A 19,631-nucleotide genomic window follows, 5' to 3' on the forward strand; every position below is an offset into this window, starting at 1 on the left:
GCATAATTCTTTTTTTAAATTTCAACCCAAACCTTTTTATTTTATTATTTATTTTGGCCCAAACCTTTTATTTATTTATTTATTTTATTTATTTATTTTATCCCAATTAATAATAATAAATCAGAAATGGCCCGAAATTATCAATAGGCACTTAAAAATGTTGAACGGAATTAGGGTTAAAAATGAATTTAGACGGAAAAATGGACTACAGGATCCCGCGGCACGGTAGAAGTCCACCGTGTCACGAGAATGTTCCCCGTCTGACGGTGGGATTCCCCGTGACATGGGGCAATTCCGTGTCCTTTGCGCGTAAACCCTTCACGCATTTTATTCCCCGTACCCTAAATATTTCTCGTGTCACACAACTGTCCACCGTGTCACGGGAATGTTCCCCGTCTGACAGTGGGGTTCCCCGTGTCACGGTGCCCTCTTCCGTGTCGCGGTGCAATATTTTAGGGTTTTTATCTTTTTAGGGTTCCGTGTGTTCCCTCAGCACATTTTTTCTATAAATACCCTCTCATTTCTGATGTACGGGGCATCAATTAATTCTCTATTTTTTTCTCCTCTATGCTCTAGCCTAAACACTAGCCTACCCTTTTTCTTTCAAAATTCCTTCTTCAAGCACTCCAAGGAGTCTATACTTTACTCGTGGTTCTATCCTTAAGCCAAGGCGTGAAAGGTAGAACTGTTTGAGGGTTTGGCTCCAAATCAACTCTATCTGATTTAATTTAATTATCGTTTTATTATTATTTCCTTGAAGTTACTAACTCGTTTTTTATTTTATAGTTGCAAGCATACAGAATCAAAGTAAGAATTATGCTCCTTTTATTTCTATTATTTTTCTAACGATTTTAGGTTGTTGGATTTATTGTTAAATTGCTTCCAATATTAATGATAATTCTATTATATTTATTGATCACCATTTTGCATGTCTAAAGGTAATATGTAATTGAAAATCATGGCTAATAAGATAATTTGGACGACCGGTTTAAGTTCCTTTTTAATCTTGTTATTAATTCGAGTGATCACAAATATTTTAGAATTATGTGTTGCATTAATATTCAACCAATTTAGCTTAATAATAGTTTGGAGCAAATTGAATATTTTGTTTATATGCCTTTGAGATCGCAGAAATCACTTTTCATTATAAGAATCGAGTAGAGGTCAATACGGGCGAATGTGACTCCATGACTCACTTCGTACCATCATCCCTGATCCTCCTTTCATGGTTCCGAACTATATGGAGTTAGTAATCTCATGGATTATGAATGGGGTGTAACCTTCACGGGTCAATCGTTGTTGCCTTCGTTGTCCCTTATTCGTGGTTGCCTTTTATGATCCGTGAACGGTTTACAAGTTCCTTAAAAACTTGTTGGCGGCTCCCTACTTTTCTTATCCCTGATCGTATTATGTCAATTCCCACTTCCTAAGAGTGCCAAGCATGCATATTCACCACATGTTTTAACGTAAGCGCACTTCGAGCGACGCCTACAGATGGTGATGTTTTTTTTTCATTTGTTTTTTTATTGATTAATTTTCTATTTAATATTTGATTTTTTTTACCTTTCATTTTGACCTGTTTAGCAGGTTTCAAGTCACTTGGGATTGTTTAAAATTTAAAGCGTATAAAGTTGGGATTATTAAAAATAAAATCGAAAGTTGAGATTATTTTGGGTGATGGGGTAAAGTTCAGATTATTGCCGACAATTTTTCAAATTATAATCCTATTAAAAAATTTATAACTTAATTATTATCTTAATAATTTATTATTTTTATATCATGATATTCGTGTTAAAGAGTATTTCAAAAAAAAAAAAAACCATTTATGATATACTTTTAAAAATTAGGAAAAATATACATTTTAAAAATCCCAACTATTGCTGATTTACTTCTATTAATCTCAACTAAGATTTCCTTATAACCATATGTCAGCACGTGATTGGCCTATATATTTTTACAAAAAACCTATCCCGGCCAACCCCCACCGTGAAATCCTAGTCACCAACAACCAACCGAAAACTGGCTGGCCACCTCCCTAACCCCCCGAAAATGGCTGGACCAAATATGGGTTTCAATTTATGATGGTTGCAGTGCAAAATTGCTGCGAATTGAGGTCGAAATTGGTGCGAAGCTGGGTTTCAATCGCAACTGCAACTAAAGTAGCAGCATGGGTTGCGCTTGCCGCTGCTTTGTTATGCCATTGTGGTGGTTGTTGCTACTTTGATTGCACCACTCTAGTGGCTGTCGCTGCGGTTGCGCCACTGCGGTGGCTGCTGCTGCTTTGGTTGCGCCATTACGGTGGTTATCGCTGCTTTGGTTGCGCCATTGCGGTGGACAGAGGTTGCTTTCGAGGTAGGATGGGTGGTTTGGGGTGGGAGTGGGCCGACTATGGTGGTTTTTGGGGTTAGGATGAGACGACCGGCCGTTTTAGGGGGTTATGGAAGACAGTCGACCGTTTTCCAACGAGTTGGGGGTTGGCCGTCGCGTTTCGCGGTGGCGAGAGGGGAGGGGTGGTGGTAGTTAGGGTTTTTAGTTTTATTTTTCTTTTTTTATTTTTTTTTACTGAATTATAGACCAATCACGTGCTGTCACGTATATTGGTTACCTATTACAACAAGTCATTGACTTTGTGTTGACCGGTTGGGTCTATTGGAGCAAAGTCAGGTCATATTTAAGATTACTAAAAAATAAACCTTAGTTGGGATTTTAAGAATTTAATCGGTAATAGTTGGGATTATTATGTGCATTTTTTCTAAAAATTATAACCCACAACTTTATGATCGGTAGTAATATATTTTTACTTTGGTTTCGAATAAAGTCTTGGAGTATTCAAATTATTAAATGCAATAGGAATAGTAAAAATAAATTACTTTTATGAACAATTAACTCAACTAATATTTCAAACGTGGATAGATTTAGTTATTAGTCTTAACACCTTTGAGAAAATAATTATTCCTTATAATTATTTTATAAGTGTTCAATTAATGTAAGGATTTGCAAAATATAAGCATGGGTATTATGGAGGGAACCTGAGGCATCGTCGGAGGGTACATACTAGTAACTATATATACCTACAGTAAGTAGATTTTTTTTAGATGGAATTTCCCTCATAAATTCTACTCCGTACTTTATTCTTTTCTATTTTTCTTTCTTTGGATTTTTAGAGAATTATTACTCCGTAATTTACCCAAGGACATCAATCTTAATTATTTTTTATTATGCACATTTTTCTAGACACTACTACATTAAAATTTCAATTACCATTAATTTTTATAATGGGTATGGCTCGGGAATTATCTATTTCACTTAGGGGTGAGCATGAGCCGGGTACCCAATAACCAATAACACTTAAAATGATATCTATGAACCGAAATGATAAAATTGGGAACTCGAATTTTGGATACTCGGATTTTCGGATTGGTTATCAGATACCCGATATGATATCCAATAATGAAAATTTAGACTCTATAATTTAGTTATTATGAAATCATTCAACACTAATTAAAAATAATGCAGCCAATCTTGACCAAATTTCTAATATTGTATACTTATCATTCAAATCATGAAATGATTATGAAGTTAAGTAAGAGTTTAGATTTTGGATAAATAGATTTAAGTAGGAAATAAAAGAAAACAATGCTTATTTGATCAGATCGGGTAACCGTTAATTTTAAAATGATACCCATTAACCACACTCGTTAACAAATTATCGGATCGGATAAACAAACCGTTATGATTATCGGATCCCAATTCTGAACCCAATAACTGCATCGGATAACAAATACCGGATCGGATATACAAACCGTTATGATTATCGGATCGCATTTTCGAATCGTTATAATTATTAGATCGGATACCCTAATTTTTAAATTGATTATGGATTAAATTTTCGGATTTTCAGATAATTTTGCTCAGCCCGGTATACTACTCCACAATTGTCTCCTAGCCATGAGCCATCCCAACTTTGGGCCTAAAACACAAACCATCCTGAAAACCCAAAACCCTCAACACCAAAACCCAGCCCTTTAACAACACCCCCCAAAAACCATATCACCTTACAATAAAAAGAAACTCATTTTCTAGGGTTTATCTCTTCTCCCTTCATTTCTTCACTCAGCCTCTTCTGTCTTTCTCCTTCAATCAATAATGGCGAAACCCAGAACCGCCAGCAGAAACCCAGATCTTGTTAGGGGAATCGGCAAATTCAGCCGATCTAAGATGTACCATAAGAGAGGTCTTTGGGCTATTAAGGCCAAAAACGGCGGCGTTTTCCCTACTCACGCTCCTAAAGCTGCTGCTCCTGCTTCGGCTCTGAAGACCTCCAAGTTTTACCCTGCTGACGATGTTAAGAAGCCCTTGATTAACAAGCGCAAACCCAAACCTGCCAAACTTAGGTAATTTGTTTTTTCTTAATTGGGTTTATAAATTTATGTAAATGCAGTTTTTTTTGTTTTATTTTTTGATTTTGAAAATTAGTTTTTGATTGTTTTTTTTTTGTGGGTGGAATTGTAGGGCGAGTATTACACCAGGGACAGTGTTGATTGTGTTGGCTGGAAGATTTAAGGGAAAGAGAGTTGTGTTTTTGAAGCAACTTTCATCTGGGTTACTTCTCATTACTGGTGAGCTTTATTTCAATCCTTTATTTTTTTAGAAAGTTAATTTCTTTATTGTTGTATTTTTTGGAATTGAATGTTGTAAATTCTAAATGTATTTTTTTAATGTTAAACTTATGATTAATGATACTGTATTGTTTAATGATGTTAGCCTGAATCAGGTTTTGAATGCTTGGCGTTTAGAGTTGATAATCCTTTATGAGAATTGATTTTGGAAATGGTTTGCATTGTGATTGTTATGTCTTTAATATATTTTGTCGGTGTCGTATCGGATTGATTATGGATACTGGGTAGAGGCCTTGTTTTTTAGGCAGTGAAATGCATAGTAATATATGTGTAGGACTGTTTTCAGGCCTTTTGGTTGTGTTTCTTACTGTTAGTTTGGAATTTGGGGAAATGTTTTGGGTTGGGGATTGTTCTTTCTTTAATTTTCAATGGTTTTGTGTTTGCATAATCTGTCAAAATAGTCTTGGTATATGGCTGAAAGTGGAATGCGGTGTTATGTAATGTAGGAGTATATATTAGGCCTTTTAGTCATTTTCAAATTTGTGAAGTAAACATGGTTATACTTCATTTTGATGTTGTAGTCCTCGCTTTTTCTTAAGACCTATGTATAACCGTAGTCTGAATATGTTCAGCTCAGATATAGTCTCAATTCAGCTGACAAGAATTTTACCTGTGAGTCTTTGACTGAAACTTGTTATCAAGGGTAAAGCTGTTTCCTTTTACTGATATTTAATCCATAATCTGGGAATCTTCTTTCATGGTAGCTGGCGTCCAAATAGGCTGGTTCTTAAAAAGGAATTGGTTTGGAATACAGACCAATGGGTTTATGACTTTATGTGCTCCCCCTTTTTGCAAAGTTTATACAGCAATCTGGATGTAGTTCTTCAAAGTTCAATGCAATGACTGTAAAATTTATAAGAGACTATTTCATCTATTTTTACAATTTAATGGGAATCTTTTTAGGAAGATGGATCGTGACTTGTTATATCTGTGTTAGCCCAAGCTGATGGTGTATCGTAGATTCATAAACTTTGAGCCTAGAGCCTTATATTTTGCTCTTGAGATGTAAAAGGAAAAAGTTTTTTGTTGCAAAAAACATTGTTTACCAAATTTGTCAAATTGTGTTGTTAATGTTTATTACGTATTAATTCAGAATAGTGTTGTTACTTTGGATAATGTTTGAAATGAGTGATATGTGATACAGTCTATTAAACATTTTTTGAAATTTGTTTCTTTGTTAAATGGACAGTGGGAGGATGATATAATCTTTTCATGGAAGCATAGATTGTCTTGACCATGGGAAATTGCTTGACAACTGTTGTGTGGCTATGTTTTTACATTGAAGTCATGCCTTTTTCTGTGGTATTTGTTGATTCACTTGATTGTAGGCAGTTGGATGTGCATATTGATGTAGATGATTGTTTGATTATAAATAACAATTGCTTTCTGTTGTTTCAATTAGGTCCCTTTAAGATTAATGGTGTCCCACTAAGGAGATGCAACCAAGCATATGTGATTGCTACTTCTACTAAAGTTGATGTTTCTGGAGTTGATGTGTCAAGCATCGATGACAAATACTTCGCCAAGCAAGGTGAACAGAAGAAAAAGAAGGGAGAAGGAGAATTCTTTGAGGCAGAGAAAGAGGTGAGATTTTTATTTTTATTTTTACCTGCTTGAAGTTAGTTCTATGTGCTCTAGTTTAGTAGTCTCACCGTTTGAATTGTTTATTAAATTACAGGAGAAGAATGTACTTCCAGCAGAGAAGAAAGAGTCTCAGAAGGCTGTTGATGGCCCATTGGCAAAGAACATTGAAGCCGTCCCTGAATTGAAGGCATATTTGGCAGCAAGATTTTCCTTAAAGTCAGGCATGAAACCTCATGAGCTTGTCTTTTAGAGGAGCTGAGTAGAGAGTAACTTGCACATCAGATTTTGCCATCTTATTATTTAAGTTTATGTTTCTTGATGTATGTTTCTCATCATGATTCAAGTATTTAAAAATTTTCGTGCCATATCAACCCCTTGTGGAAGTTTTCAAATTTTGTTAGATGCAGCAAATGCCTCTACGACAACTTGTTTGGTTTTGATTTCTCAGTGAAATTAGTATATCTACAGTAGCCCCTTTTGTTTGGTGTTGATGCTTTAGTAAGGATTCAGGTTTCTTAGTTGACCTCTGTTCTGATCCTCTTCCTAAAGTTGGTTATTGGTGAATTGCTCAGATTCTAGTAGAGGTATGGTTGATCATACTTGACCAGAACCTGTTGTTTCACTTTTTAACAAGCGTCTTCATAAATGGTGTTATACCTACACCGCTACACCCCATAGGAGTTTCATAAATATTGGGATGTGCCTGAGTTTCATGAATTTTAGGATGTACCATGTACCTCTATTCCCTTGCTTTTTGGTTCGTCTACCCAATTTTGCTGCACCCTTAGCTTGTGTTTGGGTCAGTTCTAGCTCTGTAGCAAAATTAGTCTGAAGATTTCTCGAATCTGCTTTGTTAATGAACTGCATCGTAGATCTTTTCCATGCATTTTCCAAGTAATGTTTGGGTTAAACAATGTTGCTATAAATCCTTTTGATTTCAATTTATAGATTAAACAAAACAAGCTTCGCCATTTGAGTCTTGACTTGTTATTGCGCGATATATATAGTATATCCTACTTATTTCGGGTATGAAAATTGAATATTTTACAAGTACAGACTACTTAATTTTGTGTATGAAAATTGAATAATATTTTGAAAATACATATTGCGATAATCTTCCACCCCTTTACACTTTGTACAATTGATGAGCCAGTGACTAATTAAAACCATTTTAGGAGCTTCCTTACAATTTTTTAACAGTACCACAGAAGGAAACTGAAGAGAAAAAGCAAAGAATTTTAGGATTTACAACACCCATATAATCTAGTATTTGTGGTTATATTAATTTTGTAAACAAATAAATAATCGAAAAGACGCAAAATTAGTAAATGAAAAATAACACAGCCCTTATTTTTGGTTTGCAAACGGCATGGTTTTAAAATTGCTGGATATGAAAAAGTAGATCTTCATTGCAACATGACTATAGAATGAAAATGATTGACTGTAAAAATTTCTTGAGGAGACAAAACATTACAACTCACGAATAGTGGAAGGAAAAAAAAGAAAACAAAATTATAAGAAAATGTTAATGATAATGATCATACACATAAAACAAACCAAAGTTTATGTAAGTAGGGTGAATTTATCAGAGCAAGCTATCAGCTCGAGAGGGCAATCTCCTGAAGAAATTGTTAGGAACTGTCGGCATCTTGCTTCTGAACCGAGGATGTCGGAAGAGATACAAGCCTGCAAAGATAGCCAGCAGCCTAAATGGTGTAACATAGAGTAAAATAGCTGCGATTAGGCAAAAGAAAGTAAACAGACAGGTAGCTCGAGGGTCTCTCCAGCTTAATAATGCCTGGAATCTTTCTCCTTGAGTTGCCATATCTCCAAGCACTGTCTGTATCCTCCCTGCTATACTTCGGAGCCTGTCATATCTCATTCGAACTATATCTGATGACTTTGTTGTTGGGAAGGTATCGAATTCTTCATCAAGCTCATCAGGGTGAGCTGCATCTGCCCATGAAAGCTTGGTATCCATGTGAGGAGGATGCCTTGGCCTGTATCGGTAATTCCATACACCGATCAGAAACATGTAGAGACAAACGGTTGGGAGGATGAGTTCTGGATAGCAAATTAAGATGAAGTAGAGAATGTGAACTAGAACTGTAGTGACCGGGTTCTTCCATTTGCAGACCTCGCCTAACCACTTGCTCATAGAGAGCATTCCTGAGAAGACCGAGACAATCCTGAAGAAGTTGGCCTTGCTTTTCCTCATGCTCCATATGTGGGAGTCGACATCTAGCATGTATTCTACGACCTCTCTTCTGAGGGGCGGTTCTGCTCTGCCCAGCCTGATTGCCACAATGTTCATGGCTTGGTATCTCAAGTTGTCCAATTGGTTTATGGTGAAAGGGTGGACATAATGCATCTTTGGGAGTAAATGATGGGAGTATTGATAGATCATATTTGAAAATGATAAGCAGGTGAATCGAATTGCTAGTTGGAGCTCGCCCATCTTTTTTACACCAGAGGACTGCAGGACAAGGAGAGGGTAAGAATGGGTGTAAATCCTGTCTGTTTCTAGGGTAGACAGCCGGATTCTTATCTTCCCTATCTTAGGATCTTTTGCACTCTTGTCATCTCCTCCGAGATGGCAGTTGTCGAAAACTGCTAAGGTGATCACGGTGCAAGGATCATAAACTTCCCACAAGTACTGCTCGTTCCACTTAGGGTTGAAGCTCTGGATGATGGTTCTTGTTCGAACCCATTTTAGTCCATACTTTGCCACACAATATGCATCAGTGCTGCTACCTCCTTCCTTTTTCTTCATGGGTGAAAGCCCTTGAGCACTCAAGATTCCCACCTCGAGGATCCCCATTGGCTGTTTCCACAACTGTCGGGCAGTTGGCCTAGTATCACTGATATACATTGTTGATTCATCGAGCACATGGTAACCCCCCTCAAGACATACTCTTAGGTGAACCCTTGTTGAGAATTTAAGCTCATTTCTCTTATCTCCCTCTAGGGCTCCAAACCCAAATCTCTCAAGGTTGAACCAACGAGAGTGGACCGCTTTGTGATCCAGTCGCTTCTCAAAGACATTTAATGGCAAGCTTATCTTCCCCACTAGTTCATCCTTTGAGCCGGCTTTGTTCACAAGTTCAAGAACCAACATTTCTTCAAAGGGTTCTGCTGCTACAAAGATCAGATCTTCATTCCAGAGCGGATTGGTAGTCTTCACCGGGCACACCTTAGTTTTAAGTATTTGGTTTCCAAGTTGAGCCTTGATAAAAACTTGTGGGAGTTGGCTTTTATCATGCGGCTCAACATCTTGTGCTTCAATCACATTTACTCTAAGATACCATAATTTGGGAGAAACATAAACCTTTGATCTGATGTTGTAAACGCCTTCTCCTGAAACTACTGAAGCAGCTTCTGTATGCCAAGCTTCAGGAAAAGCTTCATCAGCTTGTGTTCCCATCCAAACAGCAACCATAACCTCTCCTCTTGTCTTCACCTCTCCTCGACGATCCTCTAGCCTATACCATTGTGGTGCCAGAGGACTATCAGGAGGAACCCGTGTAGGGACTTCATTCAAGTCAAACACCACCTTGCCTAAGTACTCATCTCTGCCCACCATCTCCCTGTCTCTTACATAGACTTCTAGGACAGTAGATTGTATCTTCTCCTTTGAAAACGCGAATACTTGTTTCCACTCAGGATTGATTTTGTTCTCAAAGTGCTTCGTTTTACCCTTGTAGTTCCCCAACTTGACCTCTACATAGGGGTCACAGCTCCCCGATACAGGGTTAACAGGAAGATCTTTGGCACGAACCACATGAACATACAGGTAGTTCATCTGTTCAACAAGGTCGTACGTGCTTGAAGTCCTGTCGCCTCCAATCCATCCATGCCCACCTCGAACCCCTCCATGTGGCCATCGCTCGCCAAGCTGTGGCTTTGTGTCTTTTAACTTGAAATCATCAGGGTTCGGAGCTTTTTTGTCTGACATGCTTAAAAATGTGTTAGAATCACTCTGCTGGTTTCGACGTAATCACAGAAGAACAACAGGATGTCAGAAGCTGCTTGAGGCAGGGATTTTCATGGTTTAGGCAACAAATTTGTAAAATTTCATTGTTGACTTCTTAATTTGGGGTGATCAAGGTGGTTTAGGAAGCTTTATGTATGTAAAAAATGTGATATTAATGACTATATTCTAAGCTAGAATATGATTGACTACTCATTTTTACACAGCTTTGTTGGCATTCACCTTTTGCATTAGCAGGCATATATTCCCTTTTAGTCTTTTACTCTGCTTTCGGAGCTCGTGGTCCTTTTGGATTTTGGAATATCAAAAAGCCCTTATCACAAAAGAAAGGCAAGATTAATTATTAAATGTAAAGTTTTACAGAAAAGAGTGGTTTTAGAGTAATGGTGAATGGCAAGAAAAAAAGGATTTTGTTGTTGCAAGTGTTAATAAGACAGTAGTTTTCTTTTATAGGAATTGTTTGACCCTTAATATTACACAATTTTAGCTAATCAAGAACAAAACAAGGTACCATTACATGTCTGATCCTTTGGCCTTTATTATGCCACATTTTATCTAGGGATCATATTTAAGAAATTGAGTTGAAATATCGTAACTGTCTTTCACTATCTACAAACATCACATTTTTGTCGTGGCAATATGTAGTTTCTTTAAAACTTGATACATGTCCTGTAAACTCGTGAAAATAAGTACATAATATATTAAAGCTTAATTTACTAAATATAAAAAGTGGCATAATATTTCGAAATGATTCAAAAAAAATTGAATTGTCTAAGCCTAAGAATCAAGGCAATACTAACTACAAGACTTAGACCAAAGATATATTGGCCTATTTCTTTCTTTTCTATTATGAAGTATGTATCTTTATAGCTTCCAATTTTTATTATTATTATTATTTTTTTTTTTTTTGGCAAATTATAGCTTCCATTGTTTAACATCCCTGTTATACTTTCCACCATAATATCAGCAAACAGGGTATTCTGCTTCATCTCTCAGTTCTTTCGGAAGGCGGTAGGTAAGATGAAGGAAAGTGCAGGAAAGTAGGGTATGTAAGAAAGCTCTACATCCTGCATGCAGAAAAAAAAATACAGGACAAACTTAGCTTAAAGAGGCTTTATTCTTCAAGCCTCTTTATTTTCTTCACCAACTTTATTCTTCTTTGGATTTCAACTGTAAATTACCTTGACTTATTGCAAAATTATTTCAGCTTTATTCATAGCTTGTACATGACTCATTACTTTCTTGCTCTCAAACCAACAGCGGACACATTAAGGCAACCAGCTATTGGTGAAATAACGTATTGATTAATTGACATCTTTTTATTTTTTTTATTTTTTATGAAAAGGGCACATTTTGGTTGAATTGTTACAATTTTGTAGTATTTTAGTTAAGATATTTGTATTTTTTTAGAGAAATGACACGTTTTGTTTTTCCACAATTTTCTAAATAAATAGAGATCGTATAATGAATTATATGGTGTATTAATTTGACCATTTTTTGATATAAAATTAGAAGAGATTTCGGACCATCACAACATGGGCTCGTTTAAATAAGGGGATGGATCTGTCACCTCTTCTGTCTACTATTGATTGTTTCTTGTAACTGGTTAAGGCGATGAATTGAGTATTTGTTCATTTATGTACCCTAAACTGCTAAGCATAATCTTAACACCTCTTGGTTTTGGTTTATTATTAGGAATAATATTACCACAATTTGACTGGTCATTAAGAATAGTGAAAGACTTTTGGTAAATAGTTGACAGGGCCTGCTATTGGGCTGTGAAAATAGCCCAATAGCACAGTGCCTTGAGGCCCCAAAATCTATTCCTAATGGCTACACCCTCTTGTACCCATAACTACCTAACCCCCAAATTACAATAAAACCCTTACCCACACCTCACTAACCATGCAGTTACCACCCACTAACCACGGTAATGCAAGTAACCGCTCATTCCTCACATTTATATACAAAAAAAAAAAAAAAAAATCAAAACCTTCATTTTAGACCCTGTAGACACCCATTTGTGTCTCCCCAAAACCAAACCCAGTGATGAGTACCTTTCACGTCGAATCATAATCGAATTAAGTGAAAGTGTGGAAAGTCTAGTGTTGCGGTTAGTTTTAATTTCTTTTATTTCTCTCTGTTTTTGAAAACCTATTTTAAGAAAACAGCCAATCCAGTTTAGTTTGGTCCATAGAAATGGTCCAATAATGGTGTAGTTGGATGGATCTTGAAAAGAGATTTCCAACGATATATTATAAGCCCAATTCTGATGAATAATGAGGAAATTATGGCCAAGTTACTAAACTGGGCCCGATTTGATATTTATGTGCGACCCAATGATCTAGAAGAGGGCCCAATGGTCTTCTAGATTCTTCTAGAAGGTTATTTTCATTCCTAATTTAATTAGCATTGATAAATTGACTTTAGTTGACTTTTTAGAGTTTTAATCAGAATAAAAGAAGTGTTTTTAAGGAAAATATGATTTTGCCCTTCTGTATGGCTAAATTTTATCAAAATTAAGAAAACGCGTGAAGTTGGTTTCTAGCGCCTAGCGCTAATGCTTGGCGTATGGCGCTAATGCTTGGCGCTAATGTTTGGCGTCTGACGCCAATAGTCGTTTTATTCTCTTCGAAACTCTGATTCGTTTTTTTATCTGTCCAGCTAATTTTCTCTATAAATAGCCTCCTAAAGCCTCCGTTTTCCATCATCAGATCTCATCAAAAATTACCAACTCTCATCAAGAAATTCTTGATTACTTTCTCTTTCTCTTTTCTAAACTAGCCTTTTTACATACAAAATTCTGCATTCACAAGATCTAGAAACACCTAGCCAAGTTCGAAGTTGCCTTCGCCCTAGACATGAAAGGTTTTAATTTCTGAGGGTTTGTTCCCAAATCTCTCTTTTCAATTATTTAATTTAATTGTTTATTTTATATTTTCCTTGAAGTTACTAACGTGTGTATTTTGTTATTAGAAAGAGGTACGAGGCATCCAAGTAAGTGCTTTAATTGTTTAATTGATATTATGATTTAGAAATCATGCTTAGATTGTTATTTTGATTCCTAGTATCATGTTATGATGTTTTATTGTTTCCTAGTATCATGTTTAGGGTGACAACAATAAGTTTCTTAATTATATCAATTATGATTTCTATGATACTTCCTACTTACTTTCCTAATATTTATGTTAGTATCATGTGAGGGCTAAATATTTAATCTTTGATTGTTTAGTGACATGTTAGGGTTTGTTATTAATCTTGTTAGTATCATGCCTAGGATCTTGCTATTATGCTTTAACATGATTATTTTAATTATGATTATTTTGATTATTATTATTTTGATTATTATCATGATTATTATGTTGCTTGATTATATTTATTGTTATTGCTTGATCACACCTTTTATGCATGTTTAAAGGGAATTGGTTTGTAATCACGCTTAATAAGATAATTAATAATCTTGTTTAGGGTTAATATGATTACAATTCAAGTGATCGCCGATAATAGTTTATTTGTGCATTAATATTCAACCAACATTGATAAACAGGTTTAGGTTAATCATATTGATTGTATGTTAGTCAGAAAGCGCACATGAATACGATCAGAATAAAGTAGAGGCCTATTATTAGGGCAGGTTCAATCTCTTTAGGTTGGATTTGTACCTTCATCCCCGAACTACCAGTCATGGTTCTAGACCTGTTGGAGTTAACGATCTTCTGAATTGTTAAGGGGTGTAACCTTCACCTCGTGAACGGTTTACAAGTTCCTAAAATGGGACTCTTTTGCTCTATCTTCTTTCCCTTTGGACGCCACCGTACTTTAGTGTATGATCACAGTGGGGTTCAAGTTTGGGGTAATGCTTGAAATATTATCTACAGACCCATTTTTGTGAAATTCTCTCTTATTAAAACCAAAATTTCACATGAAACTCACTACCAATTGCTTCAAAATCACTGCAAATTGCATCAAAACATCTAAAAATGTTTGACATTCGAGATGAAGTTCGTCAATCGCAACTAAATTTTCATTTTGATAGATCTTCATTAAGATATTAGTATATGATCATTTACATTCTTACCTTACATCAAGTAGTGTTTATTTTTGAGAGAAGATTACCCTAATTTTGTTTATGATCTTTACATATTAATGAATGTTTACCGGTATTTAAACACATGTTTATTTGAATGTAAATACATACATGTTCATTCTCATATTGAAAACATCCACATAGACTATAATAATACATGTTTAACTTCATATTAAATTATCAAAAACTTTTGTATACATCCGGTTTACACTAATATTAGTGTACATTGAGCAGTATAAGGGTAACTTTTAGCTAATTTTAGGGTAACTTTTTGTCTTTTTTTGGGTAACTTTAAATATGATACAAATTTTATATAAATCAACAACAAGAAAAGTTTTATAAAGGTAATTTAATTACATTCAATCACTAATAATTGATTTTTAGTCATTTAAAATGTGATTCTTTACTAATAAAGCGTAGTTAATTTTTATTTGAATTGGGTTACTTTAACGCATATTGGGGTAACTTTTATTCATTTTAGAGGTAACTTTTAATCACTTTAGGCTATCTTTATAATGGATGTACAATAATGATTGTACACTCGATTTTTTTAAAAGTTTACTTGTATGTGAATTGAATAGGAAAATGAATACAATTGATGAAGAATGTTAAAGGGATATAAATGTTGGAAATGAATGGAGAATATGGAGTGTTAAGGCAAGAGAGCTTGTAAAAGTTTTCTCATGAAAAAAATAAAAATAAAAATAAAAATTATGGATCCTTAGATTATGCAAACATTTGGGGTTGTATAAATCATTTTCCCTAAATAATTTATCCGATAAATGTTTCTATTTAAATAAATTATTCTCTTGGTTTTTTAAATGCATCACTTACAATTTTTGGGGGTTTTTTTTATAAAAAAATGCATTACTTTTATGTTTGGTTATTACAATCCATAAATACAAATATTTATCATTTTTTCTATATTTCCTACAATCCCACTCTATTTTATCATTTTTCTCTATTTTATCGTCCTTAAATGATTAAAAAAAAAACTAATCCCTCTCGCATGCTATCTCATCATGGATCTTATTGTACTTTTATTAAAACTAGGGTGGCTATAATATGCGCATCATAACTATGAACTATCTATACCCAGAGAGTATTTTTTGGTTTGGTCTTATGTCACAATTTAGTTATTGCTAGCATTAATAAGAAAAAATAACTAAACGAATATTTTGGGGTATAAAGGTTTGCACATTATTTTTAAGAGTTTAAAAGCTAATGATGACAAATGAGTACATAAACCAATATTTTGAGGTTTATAAAATTTTATGTTATTTTGATGTTAACTTCTTATTATTTTAATTTATATATATGTTATTTTGAAATAAGTACATGTTATTTTATACTTGCATTTTTTTATATTATTTTTTTTTTCTTTTTCTTTTTGACAAGAGCAAAGGAACAATCAAACTAAATAAGATTAAGCATATTGAGATGGAAGTTTCTAGCGATATCGTGTGCCCGTTTGACCTGGTCTCTCGTAACCTTTAGGATGGTGCATCTTTTGAAGGAGGCATCCACCTCTTTTATCTCATTTACCGTCCATGAAATCTCAATATCCTTACCTATGCGGTCTTGAAGGTTGTTAATGAGGGATGTAGAGTCCGAAAGGACAAGGAGTCCCTGTTTGCCCTTGGCTCTCGCCCATTTCATCGCTTCCAAACATGCCCAAGCTTCACACTGTAGTGCTGAATTTGAAGTTCCGTGTCTTCCTCCTCCATCTCTGGTTCCTTCAACACCATATCCCAATACTGACCATCCAATCCCATCTCTCTTGGTCCTTTTATCCCAAGATACATCCACTCTGATCAGGAAGGTGTCAAATCCTTATCTTTCTTGACCTAGTTGGACATGATTAAACCCAGGTGGAAGAACATGGCCTTCCCTTACCTCATTTGCATTATCATAATGCTGATTTTCACTATGAATGAAGGTCTCATGATTATGCCACTACAAGAAAACAGCAAAATTGCCACGGAAAAAGTTCGTCGTAAACTATGTAAAATCCGTCGTAAAGTTGGTTTATGACGGAATTCCGTCGTAAATGGTTGTCGGAAAACCCTTTGTAGGAAAATGGCCATTTTACGACGGGAATTCCGAAACCAACTTTACGACGGAAATAATATCGTCGTACTTGGAATTGGCCTTTGATGAAGATCCGTCGCAAACTTCCGACAGAAAAAGTTCCGTCGCAAAATATTATTTACGACGGAAAATTCCCTCGCAAAATATTATTTACGACGGAAAATTCCCTCGCAAAATATTATTTACGACGGAAATTCCGTCGCAAGTTATTATTTACGACGGAATATTTCGTCGTAATTTACATATTTGCGACGGAATTTTTCGTCGTAAATAATAACTTGCGACGGAAAATTCCGTCGCAAATTATATTTTGCGACAGAAAATTCCGTCGCAAATTATATTTTACGACGGAAAATTCCGTCGCAAATATGTAAATTACGACGAAATATTCCGTCGCAAATAGTATTTCCAGCCCAAAACAAATTTTTGTAATTTTCTGCATTTTCAAACCTGAATTTTTTTAATGATAAATCGACAAATAATATAATAATTATGTTTTAAAACTAAATATTGAGTCCTAAAATTGTTGTTTTAAAAAAATTAATTACTGACCTACGAAATTAGGGTTATGTACATATATATATAATAATTATGTCCTAGTACAAAAGATAGTCCACATTTTGGTATCTATACCAAACAAAAGCTAGGTTAGAGTGATTCTATGCTAGACTAAAGCTAAGCTACGCAATCGCCTGGAAACCCTGGCCTGCTCCACCACCACCCGGGTCGTTCCTAGGGTCTCGATGCTAAGGATGAATGGTGGAACATGAGTCGTTGTTGTTGAGACGACTCATCATCTCATCGAAACTCTCCTTGTATCTCCTCTCCATTTCAGCCATTCGGGCTTCCATTTGAGTTTGGAGAGTTTGCACCCCATGTTCCATCTGGTCTTGCATTTGAGAAATGACAGACGGCGTGTATTGCTGTGAAGAACGGGAACCTCGACCCTGTTTTCCATAGTAGGGCTCTGCACTTTGGCCAAGTCCCTTCACACGCCCCTTCTTATTGCGCCCACCCACCGACTCCCAGTACAACTCATTGGGACTCTTCTGAATCTCCTGACTCCTTGTTTCTTCGAGCTTCTTCCGGTAGGTGTCCTACAAAATATTGAAGATAAAAAAAATATTGTTAAAAAAACAACCAACAATATGGAGTTATATCGCATACTTTTAGGCGCCTAAGGATAGAAATTAAGAAAATTAAGCACATAAGTCAATTTTCAATCCTCACTCATCCAAAATCATCCAAATTTGGGCTATATCGCTAAAACCATGCCTATTTTCTATGTTTTCAAGCAAATGTAAGGTTTCTTTCTTCTAACATTCCAATATCATTTGCTTTTAAGTGCCTAAGGATAGAAATTAAGAGAAAAAAGCACATAAGTCAATTTACAACACTAACTCATCCAAAATCATCCAAATTTGGCGTATATGGCTAAAACCATGCCTATTTCTAAGTTTTCAAGCAAATGGACTCGTTCTTTCTTCTAACATTCCAATATCAATTGCTTTTAAGTTCCTAAGGATATAAATTAAGAGAAATAAGCACATAAGTCAATTTACAACACTAACTCATCCAAAATCATCCAAATTTGGCCTATATGGCTAAAACCATGCCTATTTTCCAAGTTTTCAAGCAAATGTAAGGTTTCTTTCTTCTAACATTCCAATATCAATTGCTTTTAAGTGCCTAAGGATAGAAATTAAGAAAATTAAGCACATAAGTCAATTTTTAACCTCTCCATGAACACGTGACAATCATGACTTTTCATTCCATGTAACTTACCTGATTGCAAATCAACGCATCGGCTCAAATTGGAAGCGTAACCATCAGGAAACCGCAGCTGTTTGACCCACTCACACAAAACCTTTCTCTGAGCCTTGTAAAGAGCAAATGGTGCCTTTGGCATGAATTCTTTTCCTCTATCATCCTCTTGAAGATGTAGCTGGGGCCGTTTACAGTATTTAGCAATGTTATTCCGAGCTGATGGGGTGTCACAAGATTGCTTTTTCACGTCCATTATAGTGTGAATCAACTGATCAAAAAAGTTTTTTTCAACGTGCATGACATCTAAGTTGTGACGAACAAGCAAATGTTTCCAATATGGAAGGTCCCATAGAGTGCTTTGCTTGAACCACCCTTTTTTTACATTCTTGAGACGTTTCAGTGCCTCGGGGCCATCTGTTGCTTTCGGGAGGTTTTTCACACATTCCCAAAGTTCCTCTCCTGACATGATGTGAGGTGGTGAACCTTTTTCGACTTTGTTTTTACTACAAATGCATTTTTACTATTTCGAAAAGGATGATTTGTCGGAAGGAATTGACGATGGCAGTCAAACCAAAAAACCTTACCACCATTTTCGAGCCAAAGTGCTTTGCTTTTCTCCATGCAATATGGACAAGCCTTCTTACCGGTTGCGGTCCAACCAGATAACATACCGTAAGCCGAGAAGTCACTAACGATCCATAGGATGGCTGCTCGAAGATTGAAATTATGTTTTCTCGAAATATTGTAAGTATTTGCCCCAACTTTCCACAACTGTTTCAACTCGTGTATGAGCGGCTGCATGTAAACATCCAAGTTGCCCTTAGGATTTTTAGGACCAGGAACGAGTAACGAAAGAAACATGAACTGTCTTTTCATACACATTGACGGAGGCAAGTTATAAGGGGTCAAAATGACAGGCCAACATGAATACTGTCCCCCAAACTGACCATGTGGAGCAAATCCATCCGTACATAGGCCAAGTCGAACATTACGAGGTTCAGAGGAAAACTCAGGAAAGCAACTATCTAGGTGTTTCCACGCTTCACTATCGCTAGGGTGTGCCATTGTGCCTTGAACTCGAGGATTTTTAGCATGCCATGTCATTTCCTCATAAATGTTTTTAGTTGCAAAAAGCCTTTGCAACCTAGGTGTGATAGGGAAATAAAATAGAACATTCAAAGGCACTAAGCTACCTTTAGAAGTCTTCTTGTATCAGTCGCTGCCTGTAGGGAATAATTTCAAGCCTTTAAAATCCCACTAGCTTGAACCCCACTGTGATCATACACTAAAGTACGGTGGCGTCAAAAAGGGAAAAAGATAGAGCAAAAGAGTCGCCAACAAGTTTTTAAGGAACTTGTAAACCGTTCATAGGATGAAGGTTACACCCGTTAATGATCCAAGAGATCGCCAACTCCATAAGGTCATGAACCAA

The 19,631-nt window shown here is 35.8% G+C and overlaps 2 protein-coding genes across 2 annotated transcripts; one reads left to right on the forward strand and one right to left on the reverse strand.

The window, feature by feature from the left end:
- Positions 1-4,071: 4,071 nt before the first annotated feature.
- Positions 4,072-6,761, forward strand: LOC110691403 (60S ribosomal protein L6-like). Its single transcript, XM_021868330.1, has 4 exons — positions 4,072-4,394; positions 4,513-4,619; positions 6,082-6,263; positions 6,358-6,761. Exons 1-4 carry the CDS (start codon positions 4,147-4,149, stop codon positions 6,511-6,513), a joined length of 693 nt encoding a protein of 230 aa, XP_021724022.1. The 5' UTR covers positions 4,072-4,146; the 3' UTR covers positions 6,514-6,761.
- Positions 6,762-7,680: 919 nt separating this feature from the next.
- LOC110691402 (FT-interacting protein 1-like) lies at positions 7,681-10,459 on the reverse strand. Its single transcript, XM_021868329.1, has one exon. It carries the CDS (start codon positions 10,216-10,218, stop codon positions 7,849-7,851), a length of 2,370 nt encoding a protein of 789 aa, XP_021724021.1. The 5' UTR covers positions 10,219-10,459; the 3' UTR covers positions 7,681-7,848.
- Between the last annotated feature and the right edge of the window lie 9,172 nt (positions 10,460-19,631).

The sequence above is a fragment of the Chenopodium quinoa genome, unplaced genomic scaffold (genome assembly GCF_001683475.1).
Source record: "Chenopodium quinoa cultivar QQ74 unplaced genomic scaffold, ASM168347v1, whole genome shotgun sequence".
Classification (NCBI taxonomy): Eukaryota; Viridiplantae; Streptophyta; class Magnoliopsida; order Caryophyllales; family Amaranthaceae; genus Chenopodium; species Chenopodium quinoa.

What these genes read in the sequence shown, in the direction of transcription:
- LOC110691403 (XM_021868330.1), top strand. Translation starts at nt 4,147, where the DNA reads ATGGCGAAACCCAGAACCGCCAGCAGAAACCCAGATCTTGTTAGGGGA. An exon ending in CCCAAACCTGCCAAACTTAG is followed by an intron (nt 4,395 to 4,512) that starts GTAATTTGTTTT and finishes GTGGAATTGTAG; the next exon opens with GGCGAGTATTACACCAGGGA. An exon ending in TGGGTTACTTCTCATTACTG is followed by an intron (nt 4,620 to 6,081) that starts GTGAGCTTTATT and finishes TGTTTCAATTAG; the next exon opens with GTCCCTTTAAGATTAATGGT.
- LOC110691402 (XM_021868329.1), bottom strand. Translation starts at nt 10,218, where the DNA reads ATGTCAGACAAAAAAGCTCCGAACCCTGATGATTTCAAGTTAAAAGAC.